Source organism: Onychostruthus taczanowskii, unplaced genomic scaffold (assembly GCF_017590055.1).
Source record: "Onychostruthus taczanowskii isolate IOZ18803 unplaced genomic scaffold, ASM1759005v1 scaffold28, whole genome shotgun sequence".
In the NCBI taxonomy this organism is placed as follows: domain Eukaryota; kingdom Metazoa; phylum Chordata; class Aves; order Passeriformes; family Passeridae; genus Onychostruthus; species Onychostruthus taczanowskii.
Genome location: NW_024500128.1, coordinates 6161464 through 6178810, shown reverse-complemented (window position 1 = coordinate 6178810; position 17347 = coordinate 6161464). Strand labels below are relative to the sequence as shown.

General features: G+C 39.3%; 1 protein-coding gene across 5 annotated transcripts in view; it reads right to left on the bottom strand.

The window, feature by feature from the left end:
- AVL9 (AVL9 cell migration associated) overlaps nt 1-17347 on the bottom strand; it is a 41039-nt gene that overhangs the window by 19423 nt on the left and 4269 nt on the right. For all 5 annotated transcript variants that reach the window (XR_005952927.1, XR_005952924.1, XR_005952926.1 and 2 more), the window contains exons 2-5: nt 5640-5760; nt 3509-3594; nt 1267-1338; nt 367-456 (exon numbers count right to left, since the gene is read on the bottom strand). Coding sequence is in view for 1 of the 5 variants with exons in the window: in XM_041407872.1 (XP_041263806.1) it covers nt 367-456; nt 1267-1338; nt 3509-3594; nt 5640-5760 (369 nt within the window). In the remaining 4 variants the exon portion in view is untranslated. The remainder of the gene's footprint in view (nt 1-366; nt 457-1266; nt 1339-3508; nt 3595-5639; nt 5761-17347) is intronic.

Sequence of the window (17347 nt, the reverse complement as noted above, 5' to 3'; positions counted from 1 at the left end):
GTAGAAGTTAGAATAAAGGCAAAAAAAAAAACCCCATAAGGTGTTAATGGCATACGGTCGCACAAAATCCAGAATAAATAAAATTCACTTATTTAAGGATTTCAAGGCTTACTCCAGAAAGAAAGCAAAGTTTTACTAATGGAATCAACAGAGATACAGGCTGACAACCACACTTGTATCTCATAACAATCAGAAAGCTGACTCTCTGTCAGATGAAGGTAGTACATTTAGTTCATGTTAAAGTATTACAGGAGCTGAATAACTGAATGACTTATGCAAAAGGAATATCTGAGCATTAAATTAAAATACTAAAGTTTGCGACCATACACTGAAAGCTGTTCTGTGTGTATTTTACTGGAAAGTTACCTTTAGAATTGAAATTTGTGAGAAGTCTTTTTCTTCAAAATATGCATGTGTGATGAGTTGCAGCTTTGCCTGAAGTAACCCATACAAAGGCTTGGAAGAAAAACAAACACAAAAGCAAGTGAATAAAACTATTTAGTCACTCATTTTGAACTTTAATCTTCTTCCATGCTTATGTTGCAATACTGACACTTTATTTACACAGAGTTCATGGATGAGCAGTCCTCAGTAGCTAACTCCCAGCATCTTTCTCCCATACTCATTTTAAATGATGATAATTTCATTTTCTTTCCATTTGCATGTACCATACCATCACTGAACATCTTTCTGGAAAAGCAGTTTCCTGCTTTAACACTGTTCATAATACTAACAGCTCCAGTAATAATTCTTCCTTCAGCTTTAAGCACAAAAAGAATTTCTGTTCCCTGCCTGGTGACCAGCAGCTTTCGATGAATAGTAGAAATAAAAGATATCTCTTCAAAACAGGAATGTGCTGTATGTGTAGCTATCAAAAAACCTCCCTCACAGTTGAAGGTGGTAGCCACTCTCTCCAACTACTATGATAGATGATCTTTGAGGCCCTTTCCAACCCTACCTATTCCATGATTATACTAGCCAAACTCCTCAATTCTACCACATGAAATTGAGTTAGTAGCATTTAAGAAGGATCAGAGTATCCTCATCCATGACAACAGGCAGGCACTTTTCCAGTTACAAGCAGATACCACAAATCAAGGCGGCTCACTCAAATGCCATAGCCTTCCAATTCAATTTTACTCCAATATTTTGTTACTCTGCAATGGCTAAGACAGATGTTTGAAGTCAAATGTTCCAATAAGAATATGGAACAACAATTGTTAAGGTTACCTGAAAGTGTTTTGGGAGTTAAACAAACATTCTTACCAGCTGGCTGAGAACACAGACACTTTTCTGTACAGTTTCTCGGGTGATGTCTGCTTGCCGTACTTTTAATGCCTAAGAAATAGAAGTATTAAAGTGTTTTTACCCAAACATCATTTCAAAAATAATTATTTTCCAAGTCTAGTTGCCACATACTACTCCCCTATTTAAACAAAATATTAAAACTAGCTATCTTCAGTGGCAGAATATCCAAACCATGCAACAGTATGCTCTTATGTTATCACAAGGGATAGATAGGCTGGGAAGGAGGGGCACGGGTGTCATCCCCTATGTTAAGGAATGGCAAGATTGTGAAAAGCTGCCTCTGAGAAAGACACAAACAGGTCAAGAGCTTGTGGGTAGAAATCAAGCACAGTACCTACAGAGGACACCTGGCTGGGGTCTACTACAAGCTGCCTGATCATGCGGAGCCTGTCCATAAGGCCTTGCTTCAAGAATGGGAAGCATTGTGCTCACAAGCTCTCATCCTAATGGGAGAATTCAACCACTCGGATGTTGGCTAGGAAAGCAATAAGTCTGTGGATGCCCCATCCCTGGCAGCTTTCAAGGCTACGTTGGATGGGGCTTTGAGAAAGCTGGTCCAGTGGGTAGCATCCCTGCCCATGGCAGAGAGCTGGAACCAGATGATCTTTAAGGCTCCTTCCAACCCAAACCACTGTATGACAATTCTATGATTCTACCTAGTAAAAAGGGTCATAACATTGACATGTCAGGGCTGTATTCTCGTCTCATGTCCAGCAAAGATCCAAACACAACTGTGACGATTGGCAAAGCACTGTTTAAAAGACACTAGTGTGAGAAAAAGGCAATAGCCTGGAGAAGGAAATGGCATTTTAACTCAGAGGAACATATGGAAGAGAAACCACAACACATCACTTGCTCTTCTCTAGCATCATCTGTGAAAATGGACCAGATTACAAAGTCTCTGCTTAGAAATTTCTTGTTTCATATTCAAGAATCTTTTTTGAGCCACTCATAAAATAAAAGTTTATCCACAAAATAAGCTACATTCTCAGCCAGAACAAACTGTCCCAGGACTTAACAGCAAACCTAGAAGTGGTGAGGGCAGAATACAAAGAAATTATTCACTTAACTGTACAAAACAGAAAATGTATGGACTGCAGCCCACACATCAAAAAGGACAGATGGAGAGAGTGCTAGAGCTGTCATATGAAACACATTGGGTTTTATTCTAGTTGTTCCAAAGAGCTCATTTTAAAGATCTATTTATCTTCTTAATTGGTTACTAAAAAGCATAAACTGGAATCAAGAGCAAAATAAAGCCAAGTTAACACACAGCAAGACTCTAAATCACAGAATACAGTGAAGACTAGTGCAAAAATAATGAGTGAATGAAAACCAATGTGGAATTTAGTTCAAAAGAAATGGAATTAAAAACTGCATGAGTAAAATTTCTCCTAGAGCAAGAACAGGAACTTGAAATATAATCAAGATGTAATTAACACAGAAACAGAGTACATAAACAAGTCATATATTCAGAGAGTGAACTCAAACCCACATGACATTCCAGATTATTGGCAATTCACTGAAAAAATAAGTAATTTAAAAAGAAATTTGTAATAACTTCCCAATTCTAAGTGCAGAGATCATACTGCCACTACTATTTTTGAAAACATGGGATGATTTGAGTATTTTAATTACTTAATTTCCTCAGCGTGATCACGTGCACACTGTGGCTCGCCTCAATTTTTCAGTTTTACTGCTAAAGGTTGGTATCACTAAGCAGCTACCATGAATAGAAAGATTCCAGTCATCTCTGTAAGTGTATATTTGGCAATGGGAGCAGGTGAAGACAAACATCCCTACACTTGCATGGCCTGATCCCAGGAAGTACTCAAATTATCTAAGGGGAGAAATTTCAACTTTTTCTACCCAAAAGGCCTACTGCCTGAAAACTTAACTTTGCCACTTGACTGTCAGCTGAGTTTTACTGCTTGATGCCGATGGCTGGGTTGGCTCTCGAGAAACAAAATGTATTTTTCAATTGCCTCGAACATTTCAGAAGATCACAATACACCTGCTGATGTATGGGAAAGAATACTTCTCTGGATCTACATACTGTGAGCACTTTCACAGACTTTTAACGTAACACAATCATGCAGGTTTTGCCTGTTGGTATAATGCAAGCCACTGAATTTTAGGTTTGTTAATGCATTGAGCCTGTTATTCATTAATATAACTAATTCACAACTTGGAAAGTTACCTTTGCTTCAATCTGCCGATAGCAGGAGACGCCATACACTGTGGTTCGATCCCCGCATCTCGGAGGCAGGTGGAAAAACACAGTATCTAGGAAAAAAGACATTTTGTCTATTTTGTCATTCGCTAACAAGAGTTCAGTATATTTATTTTCAGCACCCCTTAAAGGTTTACTGCAGTAAGTACTGGCAGACACTTATTTCTGGAAGAAAAAAAAAAAAGAAAAAGGAACAAGTCACCTATAAAGTTATGTCTGGACCCAAATTAGTTTTCACATTACAAGATAATTTGTGGAAGAATCTCCAGGTGTGCAGGATAGCTTCATGTTTAGCTAAACCAAGCCAACATTACTTTTCAGGAGCAGCTACTGACAGCAGGGAAGTGCCACTGAAAGCTACAGGCATGCTGCTTTCCCAGTTCAGGACAAAGGAGCAAAGGCAAGGCACTGTGAGTCAGTGTGTAGCTCCGAGTGTGATGCCATTAAGAAGGCAAACAGAGTCAAGGTAGGAAAAAAACCTCAAAGACCAAGGAGGACACACACAGTTGAAAGGTTAGAGCAGCTCCTACCTCTGCCAAGGTAGATATCTGCACAACCACCAGCACTATATTACCAAAAAGAACTTGTGAAACCTAGTCTTACAGAAAATAATTACTGTCTATGTAAGTTCAAAATGAAAAAGAAAAATATCTATTAAATATGACACGAGAAAGACTTTTATGGCTTAAAATACACATATACACACATACCTGCTGCTACTGCAAAAAAGTTGTTAAATCCTAAGCAAAGTTGTACTCTCCTTTCAAAACACGAGTGAAATCTTTTTTGAAACCAACTATTAATTTTTTGTTTGCTTCATAGTAAGAAAATGAACAGGAGAGACAATCCCATATGCATTATGACCAACAGAGAGGGGGACTTTTTATAACAGAGCTTACTGCCTTGATTAAGTTTATATTCTGGAGATCACCTAGGGTTTTAGAAACCTTGTATGATGATTTCTTGCACCAAGACATCCTCTTTGCACAAATGCAGCTATTACAGAAATTAGTTTAAAACTCAAAAACCAGTTATCTAATAAAGTTGCAGTAAATGAAATACAATTATTATCAGAAAATCTATTTGCCTGGTTCAAATTCATGTGTATTCTTGCCTACAAAACACGAGGATATATAATTCTCCTTTGCTGCCAACTCTTTTTTGTCCTTACCAAAAAATAAACATTTATATTCTTCTAGCACAGCAATAAAAATGCTCAAAGCTGAGTATTAACTGGAATGGTACTGAGACAAGAGACAGCAGGTAAATGCAGCTGCATGTGATTTTTCTAGCTTTGAATGTAGCCTACTTCTTGTAATGTATTTAACAATGCAGAAATTCAGCAAAAATCGTGACCCAGAGCAATAAGAGTGACACTCTTATTGCTGCTAGGAAAGGGACTATTTTGATAAACTTCCTTTGTTTCCAAATGAGATCTCCAAAAGCTGAACAATAAGGAAGCTAAGTATATCATGTTAAAAAAACCCAACAAATTAAAAGTAGTATTAAAGGGTTTCTGTGATTTTGCTGTTTAAAGCGACTTTCTTGTCTGCTCTGCAGGAAAAAAAAAAAGATGAAACTGGACATAAATATAATGTCAGGGATTAACAGAACTGCTAATAAAGGAATAAATGCAATTCTAAAAAAATAAAAAGTGCCACAAACTTGTGGTGACTATATGGCCAATGGATATTTCTATTTTTATTCTGGCAACAAAAACCCTTTTAAAGCTCACACCATTACGCTGACATGGCTTTCCAGGACTTGCAGATCATTTTAAGAATCTCTAAATTAGTGAAGGAGAGCTTATTCACCCTTCGAATAACTTCTGAGAAAGCCAGCAGCCTTGCTTTTTGCTAGAACTATGCAAAATTGGTATGCAACCCTGAAGTTTTTACTGACATCTGAATTCTGAATGTAGGAGGTACACCATTACTTTCACCTAAAGGAACGTATCATTGCCAATGTATTTTGCAACTTCAACAAAAAGTGCAGGAAGTATAATAGTAAAGAGAATCACTGGTCAGCTGTTCAGACATCAGGTTTTTACTATGGGCTGCAGCAGAACTACACACAACTTTTCTCTCTCATTTCTCACCTTCCTGATAGTTGTGAGCGCCATCCGGTAAGGCAAGGAATGGCAAGTACTTCCACTCCTCTGGTAAACTGTGGCTGTCATGTCCTTCTCCAGGTTTTAGGGGAGGATATGAAAATTCAACCTAAACAAATGAAAGCAAAGGGGAGAAAAAGAGAGAATACATTACAATTCCCATACAAGCAGGTTTCTATGATTCAGCCTAGTGCTTTTTTCCTACCAATATTATGGAAAAAAATGGTTTTCTTCCAACTAGCACTGCTTGTCTCTTCCTTCAATGCACCCACAGACTGACTTGTGTGGTTTAACTAACAGGTCTTGGGCAGATTTGGCTTTTAGAGCATAATTCCTTTCCCTCAAGAGAAATGAAAAAAGATCTTCAAGCAGAAAACAGCACCCAAGAGCTGAATATCTTCTTCCCTGTGTGCACAGTGCCAGCAGCACATTGCCACACCTACAAAAACAGCAGGAGTCATGGCTGGGGCACACATCCTGAAAGCAGATTTGGCTTCCGAGCCCTTCAGGTGCTCATGACTGGGCAATGCTAACACATGCAGGCCTCTCTTTCACCCTGCAAGACATTGAATCATCTCAGACACTGCAGTAACAGTAAAACACTGGTTTATATATTTTTAATGTCCCTGACTGCAACATGTTCTACACAATGGCCAAAAGCATCTCCTTTTCCTTTCACTAAGAAACCCTGCTTTTCAATTTTGCCTTTCATTTAATTGCCATTTTCCTCTTTTTCCTAGAAATAGGGACAACCTTTCAATTTCTTGCACTACACTACAAATCTACCACAGATCCCCACAATCAGCATCTTTACAGTGCAATCTTCTTTTCTTATGGAGATCCCTCTGGGTTTCCAGCCACTTCCACCAACTCTTTTCCAGATAGTATTTCTTAATTCACTGAACAAAATCTAAACACAAATTTCTCAGTAAAAGAAACTGTTTATTCACACTGCAACTTCTCTGCAAGGATATTTAGTTAGTAAGCATTAATAGTGAGCTGTAAAATGTATGTACACATGGAAAATAAAAAACATGACAAGCAAGCATATAAATAATCTTAGCATTTGATGGATAATGAAATTAAATAGTAATAATAATAATAATATCAAAAGAAAAAACCTGTGAAAGATGAGAGTACCAAGGCAAAGTGAAATTCTTCACCTTAACACACGATGTCACTGTCTACAACTGTTGCCAACTTGAGAAAAAGGTACAAAGGACAAGAAAACACCAGGAGAAATCAGCCTTGCTACTTGTTGTATCAATTTGAAGTTTTCTGATTCCTTGTTATGGTGGGTTGACCCTGGCTGGACACCAGGAGCCAACCAAGGCTGCTCTATCACTTCCCTCCTCACGTGGATAAGGGAAAGAAAACGTAATGAAAGGCTCATGGGCTGAGCTAAGGTCAGGGAGGGATCACTCACCAGTCCCTGTCATGGGCAAAACAGACTTGGCTTGGGGAAATTAACTTTATACCAATAAAACAGAGTAAGATAATTAGAAGTAAACCCAAATCTTTAAAATACTTTCTCCCCACCTTAGAGTGGGTTAATTCTTTCCTGGACTTAACTTTATTTCTGATTCTCTACCTCCTCTCCCAGTAGTGCAGGGGGATGGGAATGGTTCGTGGTCAGTTCACCACAGGGTGTCTCTGCTGCTGCCTCTTCTTCAGAGGGAGGAATCCTTCCCCTGCTCCAGCATGGGGGCCCTCTCACAGCAGACTGCTCCATGAACTTCTTCAAAGTGAGTTCTTCCCACAGGCTGCAGTTCTTCATGAACTGCTCACCAGTGTGGGTCCCTTCCACAGAGTGCAGTCCTTCAGGAACAGATTCAAGCACAGGTCCCCCATGGGGTCGCAAGTCCTGCCAGGAGCCTGTTCCAGCACAGGCTTCCCACAGGGCCACAGCCTCCCTCAGGCTTCTACCTGCTCTGCCATGGGGGTGTCTACACATGGATATCTGCTCTTCCATGGACTTCCACGGGCTGTAGGGGGACAGCCTTGCCTGACTGTGGTCTTCATGACAGGCCACAGGGGAATATCTGCTCCAGTGCCAGGAGCATCTCCAGCCCTTCCTGCTTCGCTGGCCTTGGTGTTTGCAGGGCTGTTTCTCTCACATACTCTCACTCCTCTCTTCTCTGCTGCAATTTGCTTCTCTGCAATAACTCTCCTTCTCAAATACAGGATCCCAGAGAGGTGCTACCACCACCCCTGATGGGCACTGACCAGCCCTGAGTCTCTGCTTAGCTCTGTCAGACATGGAGGAAGCTTCTGACAGCCTCTCAGAGAAGCCACTCCTGTAACCCCCTGTAACTATGAGGAATCCATAGAGTTTTTTAAACAAAATATGCCCTTAAGAAAAAAAAAAGCCTCGACTTCTAAATGAGAAACAAACACTGGAATTAAAGAGCAGAGAAACTGTCAGCCATTTAGCACACACATACATCCTGAGAATTCCCTCTAACCTTTAGCAGGATTCCCACTATCCTTTTCAAGTCACAAATAAGAAAACTAAAATGGTAGATAAAATTAAAACGGTAGAAACTTCACATAAATGTCCGCAATATCATAACTTTTGCTGATGTTCAGATTCAAACTGGCTGGCTGAAAACACTGTTTACAAAATTATTATTAGAATCTTGCAGGAGTAACTTTAGCAATAAATATAGCACAGTTACTAAGTTTAAAACATAGATAGTCAAGGAGTATCTACACTTAGATCCTGGCTCAGGTATTTTATTTCACTGCATGGCCAACAGTGAGGCATTCAGATTCACCCTCTGGAGGAGCTTCTTTCTAACAAATACAGAAGAAACCCTGAGTTCCTCAGATTCCAGCAAATACCTTCAATGCATCATTCCTGACAGGCAAATACTTTAAGGATTTAAGATATCATTGCTTCCAAGCACCTTCAGAATTACCATTGTATTTTGCACTCCAGCCAAATAATGAATTAGGAGACAAATTTAAAGGAAAGATGAGTAAGATGACTCAAGCTACATGAAAAACACATATTCACTAAGAAACACTCCTTTATAAAGTCCAGAATAAAGATGCGAAATCTGTCTTCTCTGTTCTTTTTACAGTGTGAAATTTGATGAAGAACTACTTTGTTCTCGCTCACAATATGCTATCAACATCTCTGCTGCTATCAGATAATCCCAGCAACTGGGATTTCTGCAGGTTCTGTCAATTCCAAATTCAATAAACTGTAAGGCATTAATGACACTGACGACAATCTTGTTTTCCTTAGTTGTCTTCTTTCAAAAACCAGTTTTAATATAAACTTCTGTGTGCATGTGGGTGTATAAGAGAACATCACAAAACTCAAGGAAATCAAAACTAAAACTGCTTAAGTGGCCTTAAATACTCTATTTTACAGATACGCTTTATGATAGTCCTGATTTACATTATGACATACTATTATTTCTCCTCCTCCCCAAGAGGATCCATATAGAACATATCCTGGTTTCTAAGGAGGAATCACATTCACATAGTTTAACAGAATTGCTGCTGGCCAAAGTACCAAAAGTGTGGAAGTAACAAAGAAACAGGAAAAAGGACAATCCAAAGGCAAGAAGAGCATGCAATGCTCTGGAGCACTTCTGTTCATCCCTCCTCCTACTTAACAGTTCCCAGTCATGATAAAGTTTGACTTTTTGATATTAAATAAGCAGTCACTGCAGGTGGGACTCATGTCAGCTGACAGTATGTCAAAAAGCAAGACCTCTGAGGCAGTTTTCCTAAGCATTCTGCAAAGTCAGAGAAAACAGACACCTGCAGTGGGTGATTCATCTGATGCGTTTCTTTTGACCATCTCTGAAGAGAGCTAGCTCTAAGTCTAACTTGCAGATGACTGACTTAAGGCAGATGGAACTCACCCTAACTGTTCCCCATCCTCTAGATGTTCTGCTTGATTTCTCCAGCTCAATTTGCAGACTTGCATCAATTGCAGTTAGGAATCCTTTGCACGGAAAGAAACCATTATTTCAAAAACAAAATATTACAAGAATATTGAGCAGCCTTAAAAAATGGCTAAAACCTCACAGTTCTTGAAAATTATGAAACTGAGCAGTGCACATGTATAGAATTGGTAATAATGGGGTGAACAGAATTTCAGTTCTATCAGTTCTGAGTTTTCAAACAACTAGAGTCTCAGTAAAAACCTTTCCCAGCCTGCGTGTGCAAATTACAGAGCAGTGCTCCTAGGGAAGGCAACTTAAAAAGTTATTTTTTTATCATTTTCCACCTTAAACCCAAGACTAACCATTACAGGGGGAAGAGATGGGACTACTAAAGAGACTTGTCTCATACCCCTTTTTCACCCTCTTCACAGAATGAAGAAAGAGGAGCTCATTTTTTATTTAAATAAAATACGTAAGGGCTTGTTACGTAAAGCCATCCACATATGCATGTGCATACATAAACATACACTTAAATGTCCCTGTATGTCATTAATATATGTTATCACTACAAAAATGCCTGCAAATATGAGAATTAAAATCTTTTCATAAAGCCCAGTAGTCAACAGGAACAAAGATATACACACAAGTTTTTAGAGCTGACTGTCAGAGAAAATTTTACAGGTTTTTGTCTCCTCAATTGAATTAAAGAAGACTCCTCAACAAGATGAAATTCAAATTCAAAGCTGAACTCCTGAGAGACTTCAAAATAAACTACATAAAACATGAACTAGTACCTCCATGCATTTCTTACTCTTCCAAGTGTCAGGGATCTTCATTCCAGCTGGAAATATTGGTCACGCCTGTCAAGGGGTTTTGATGGCAATGCTTTTTGCCTGTTCAAACTGTCATGTTCTCTAAGCAGATGGGTCCTGATGGATTTCAGAATTAAAAACAATACAGAATATTGCCTTGAGGTTTAGGGGAGAAATAAATAACTGTGCTCTTCACGACACAGAATACTTCAACTCTTATAAATTATCAAGATCTACTGTTAAAAAATATATAGTTTATAAGAAATCCTTAAATGGAAGTACAACTGAATTTCTGGAACTTTTTTTTATTTTCCGGGAATTCTACAGCATTAGCTAACCTTCAAAATGCAGTTTGTATTGAATCTAACAGTTTGGATTCAAAGCACCAATGACCACACAATCCTAGTGGGGGGAAAAAAAAAATCGAGGCAATCTGGTTTTGTTCCTTGTCTTTAAAGGCACTTCCTAGCCAGAATAAATTTACTACACATTCATTAAGTCACAATAAGAAAATATGAGAGCAGGCAAGGAAAAATGCATTTAAGTTTCTACATCTAGGCATTAACACGATAGTTCATCTTTAAGAAAAATGCATTGATAGTGTCTTCTACTAAATTGCAAGTATACAATCAGAAGAAAGGTTAGAAAAGGACACTGATAGAGGAATTTACAAATATATGAGCATGTTCAGCTAAACTATTGCACTAAATATTTGACAGGCAGTTGGCATTAATTTTACACTCAGGTAAGGTTGTTCTCCTTATCTGTGGAAAGTGCTTAATTTTTAATCAAAGCAGAATCCTCAGTGAGCACTAAACAGCGATAATTTAAAATGTGCTGGCAAGTCAGTATAACCTTCCCATCCTGCCCACTTCATCTACTATCACATTTGAATTAAAGTCACAATATAAGCTCTCCTCTTTAGTACAGGCATTTTGGAAGATTTCTCTTAAGTTAAGTTATAAAAAAACATCTGGACCCAAGTAAGTTTTTGCATTGGTACAATGGAGAGATTATTTAATCTCAAAAAAATCTGAAATCTTTAGGATGACAGTGTTATACCCAGGATGCTTTCAGTAAGTTAGAGAATCTGATTGACAGGAAGCAAACCCATTCCATCCTCTAAACAATTGCTTTGATTTCTCCCATTGCTTCAACTGCAACAAACAGGTAGGATAATTGCTTGAAACAAAGAAAAGGAGATCAGCAAAACTCACTAATTACATTTCTATTTAGAAAAATCTTTTCCCTTCATAAATTCTTACAACGCATTTAATTTCAAGGATACCAGCCCTTCCTCTCTAAAAAAGAAAGGCAGAAGTATGTTAAATAGAGTATAACTAAGCAGCACTAATCAAAGAAAAAAAAAACAGATAAAAATTACACCTAAAACTTGTTACTTCTTCTATAAATAAGTCAGTAATTGTTCTTCACTCAAAGTAGGGATTTCTAAAATCAGTTTTCCCAATTTATTAGTCCTGGCATAGCAAGACCCAGAGAAGACCAGTACAGCAATGACCTTATCTGAATCACCATAACAACTGCAGCACGCAGCCAAGTGAAAATCTAAGAGCATTGTTTGTCTTTCAGCACTAAGAACAATTTATTACTTAAATAACAATTGAATTTAAATTACAAACTTCCCCCACTTTTGCACAGTAGAACAACCAGACCAGAATCTGCAAACGGAAGAGTCTATGCACATAACAATAATGCCTATGCAGTAATATAATGACCAGAGTTTTAAATATATGTTATATATTTTCTATAAATATGAATATTGTAACACCTATGTATAATACATGTATATATGCATACAAAAAATACACATGAAGAATACATGTAATACATACTTACACAAATATATTTTAAAATACATTATATACACAAATAGCAACAGCAGAAGAAATCACTGTATTACAAGGAGGCAGGGCATAGTTGTTTCTATCCTTTCAGCTCCTGAAACTGGTACTTCCATATATTTCCATATTGCTAAAGCCACAGAGAGGTCACTTACACAAGTTCTAAGGCACCATTTGTAGGCACGATATCACCATCCAAGTTTGCTTCAAAAACTCTGACTAAGCAAAGCTCTGACTCTTACGGAGGCCCTTAAAAGATAAAAGAACCCGAAACACCAAAGCCTTTGTTTTCAACACCATGCTAGCATGCATTCTAGACAGTTTTTCCAATTATTTAACATTTTATTTTTATAGTCAGAGAGTTCAGACCCTATATCAATACTGTGCTTTGAAAGTTTGGCTCTTGTTAGTCTCTTCAAAGAGAGAAGAAAGAAACTAAAAAATAAAAAAAAAGATTAAAAAAAACCCCAAACACACACACTTCCCAGAAAGGGAACTTAATACTACCACAACCATTCCAGCCAAGGAAACTTGCTAGGGAATTCTGTGCCATCAAGACAAGATTTATACATTACAGAAAGCAAGAACTCATGTAAGATGAATTCTGGCAAGAGAGAGCAGCTTCCCTGACTAAACAAGCGAGGGCACCCCAATCTCTAGCCCTAGCAAAGATGTCTGTCCAACACAGCAGCCAGTGCAGACTGGAGTCAGCAGCAGCCAGTTGTTCACCCACAGATCGGCTCTTAGTGCCCATTGTGGTGCCCATGGGCTCTTAAGGAACACACCAAGCCACAAGGACTGTGGCATTTCCCCACTCCAGGGACAGCACTCACACCTCACACATGAGACACAGGCATGCAGCCTTTCCTCAGCCCTGTTCCACACCCTGGTTCCCAATAGCAAGGAGCTGGCAACAATTTTGACAAACGCTACACTGAATCCACCTTCCCCTGGGAGAATGTGAGGACCAGGACAGCCAGCACACTTCTAAGCACTTGGACTCATGGGTTTAGAAATAGCCATTGAGTGTCACACACCCAGCACCTACTGCTGAAGCAATGCAGTCCAAGCGAGCCATCACTTGGTCTGAGGAGCCAACAAGCATCCAGGCTCCTTGCCACAGGACATCTGATGGGCCCAGAACTGCTCTCAGTGAATGTGCTCCTTCCTCACAAGTTTCAACATCAGAATTACTCCCGAGAGCCAGCAAGTCTGGTTCACTACCACTCATGAGGCTGAGAAGGAGCACAAACACAGTAACATAATGAAGCACAGAACGCACTCTCCTCTCAGTGATCCCAAGGAAGCAGGCAGCCAGCCCTGTGTCCTGCCCCCCAGCATGCTGGGGCAGCAAGGAACTTACTTTCACACCTTGCACCCACAACTTTCTTTGCTTTTAGAAACAGCATACTGCCTATGTGCATTATTTCAGCACCTCATACAATCTATAAGAAAGATTACCAAAATTAGGCACAGATCATCAAGTCAGGCGATATTAGGACAGGGAACACAAAGCGGAGCCCTGCAAGTTCCAATTTACTCCTGCTGGAGTGACCTCTGTTCAGTGATTTTATAGCTTTGAACCTCCCTCTATTCCACATGTATGTAAATTACATTTCCACCTCCAGTGCTAAGAGCCCAAGCCACTATTTGGAAACATTCTGAACAGGGAAATGACAGGTGCAGCAGAAGTACAGAAATACATGTTTTATTGACTTGGCATTCATTCACTATTTAAGAGAAAGTCTGAGATTCCTGGCACAGGATATTTAAATAACTAGTCAGATGTTATGACACATACAAAGAACAGACAAATCATAAGATGAAAGTTAAGTATGATGACTATGGGAAGCATTACATAACTGCAGATGGGTATTTAGGAACCTTCTCTCAACTTGCACATCAGGGCAGCTACGGAAAACATATCCAGTACGGAATTCTTCCTTCAGCATGGAATACTTCACTTCCTGGGCAGCACTTCACAGAAGTGATTGCAAGACTATCAAAGTACAGGGTTCTTTGAAAAACTAAACAAAGAAACAAACTAATCAACCATACCACAAAGTTTTTCTTGAACACTGAGCACTAAGTATTATGTAAGCGGATTTAACTGTTATGCAAAAAATGGAACTCATCATTAACTCTACGCAAGAGATCAGAATCTGCAGTATTGTTTACAGAAGTACATGTGTACCAGCAATTCATTGTGTATTTAAAATTATCAGCACACCATGCCAATTAGAGTAGCCTTACAAATAAAAGCTAAAAGCCTCTTTAAAAGTTACAAACTGTTGAGCATAAAATCCACATATTTTAGACAAAAGACTAATCTTTGATACTTGATGTGCACTATGATTAACTTTATTAGAAGATTTCATGCTCATAATGGTTCTTTAAAGTGTTTTAATATTATTAAAGCAGGGAACAAACCCAAAGGAATTGTGCTAATGTTTATAGGTTATCATCAATAGAAATAGGAACAAAGCACTTCAGCTTGACTCCAGCCTAGTTCCTTTTCAACTTATTTTTGTTTCTGTTGTTTCATTAACAAGATCTTGTTTAATCACTAGACAAGATTATCTATTGCATAATACCTGCATACTGTGCTCCCCCGAAACAAAGACACAAGGAATTTAAAGACAACAAAGCATACACTTCACTTGCATGTTTAAGAGCATCAAGCACATCTAAAAGAATCACAGCAACTATTGGAGTGACAAAGACCAGGAAGGGAAGAAAATAATTCTCCAGTAAAGCAGAGTCTTATAAGAAAGGCAGCAAACAAAATGAGGACTAAGGCAGGCTGGAAACTGTTGCCCTGAAACTTCCCACCCATGGAAGCTATGGAAGAGAACAACTTGAATATTTTCCTCTTAAACAAACACGCTACAATCAAGAGTGCAGCAGACCTGCAAACGTAGGCAGTTGGCAAGAGTTGATAAAAAGTGCAGGCTGACCTTGCTCATTATTTAGACATCTCCTAATCCTGCAAAGTCAAGCCTAAATTGCCAACATTTCTGCTTAAAGACACCTGCTTCCCAGGCACCTGTGAAAAAGGTCACGTGCATGGATTGCTCAGGCCATGTCAGGTGCCAATTTCTGCAGATCACAGCAAGCACCACTTCCCAGAACTCAAGTATTTGAAGCCTTCAAGGGATGAAGATCACATACACAATTCAGGAAGAATTAAAGGACATTCTTCCCTCACAAGTATTATATTTAGGCTCTTCTTTTAAACTGGGTATCAGCTATTTCATTCCTGATCTTAGCTTTCCCTTGCATGCCAGGAAGAAAACCTCTGGTCAGACAAGAGAGGGGGATTGGTCTTCAAGTACAGTCCACACAAAAACAGCCTCACACAGACAAGCACCCAGACACTACTTTGGAAGAAGCAGGCATCATTATAAACTTCAGTACCTTGAATTTCCTTACAGCAAACTTTAGGATTCCATGGAAATTTGCCTTTTGGTATTTACAGTAATCGATTCCCAGGTCTGTGGGAGTTTGAAATGTCATTCTCCACAGAAGTTCAGAGAAGTGGGTCAAGATACACTGCCATTATTTCACAGATGAAAGATCTCAGGCAAACAAACCTGACCAGCAGCGTGAGCATTCCAGGACAGACACGGTACTTCCTCACCTTCCCTACCACTCATTATTCAATTTTTTCCCACAACACAGTAAGAAATGCATATATTAAAGAGAGCCAAGAGTAAAGTGGAATAATTTTAAGCTCTTAAGAGGGTACATGAAAAAATGGTCACCCGCTGCACAAGGTCAGCAGTGATGTGCTCAACTGCTCAGGACACCAAGAGCAAGTGAAGTGTGCACGTCATTGCCCCAAATAAAGTGAGATTCTGTGTGGCCTCACTGGTAGTGACACAGTGCCCAAGTTCCCTCAGATGTGATTAGCTTAGAAGCCTTGCAGCATCAGGAGAAGGTCGGGATTGTTGTGCAGGTCAGGCACTGCAGCAGCAAAAGGACCATGCACTTCCTCAGCAGCCACCCAGGGGGTTCACAGGGACTTGTGCCTAGTTCTCCTCCCCACAAGTTTTTCCAGCTTTGCTGAAATATTTCCGTTCTCTCCTTTACAAATACATCAGTTGTCATTTTAACTCTGCCTTCAAAATGAATTATTCTAGAGTACTCGTGGTATTTTAAGCCTTCCCACACCCTCAGAGACTATTATCTCTCTGCTTCTCCATGTAAATAAAGCTTGGAGGCACAGCTCAAGTGACGGTCACAGCACACGTGATCACAACTGGAGAAGTGCACCTCAGGACTTGCAGTCTTCTACCACGACTATAAATCAAAGGTCTTTCCATGTATTTTCAACACAGCTTGCATCTTCTGGTTAAGGTCTGTTCAAGTTGCATTTTTGCTAAAGACTTTTATTATAAGGTGGGTAAGGACCTTCCACACTAGTTAATGCTTTCAAAAATCAAAGTGTTGTAAGGCAAATCAGGTGCTTTATCACTCTCTTGTAATGAAAGTGTTTCATGATTCCAAAAAAAAATCTTTTCCCCTTTTTTGCTCTGAAATCACTAGTCACTCACTACTACAGTTCCTCAAAACTACTGAGGAATTTGTTTTCAGCCGCTCCAGAAGAAAGGTACAAATAATTCTGAAGTCCAAGTCTTACCACCCTACACTGAAGCAGATCAACAGAACCTGCTGCAGAAGGTAATGAGCTGAGCAGCTACAGACATTCCAAAACACATCAGACCATTTCTGTGGCAGACTTCCCTTACTGTCACTTTGCGCCCCAATGCCTTTGTGCCTTGAGTCCTACAGGGCCTGAGAAGTGTGCAGAACTTCTACTGCACCAAAACGGTGTTTTACATTTATGGGCAAGAGTTTGAGCAACTAAATACAACGAAGCACTATTTTTGCTGTTACCTTTTCCTGAGGCCACTCCTCTTACCCATAGCAAAGAAGGATCAAAAAAGGAATTTGTAATGTTTGCTATTTCATTTCAGATGCATGAAAGCCATGCCTGAATGCATACTGTCCATGAGTTCTGCCCACTGTGGGACATTTACTATTTAATGACTCACTGAGGGAGGTTCCCATAATAAGTCAGCCGGCAGGTATAAAGCCAAGAAACCTGTCACCAT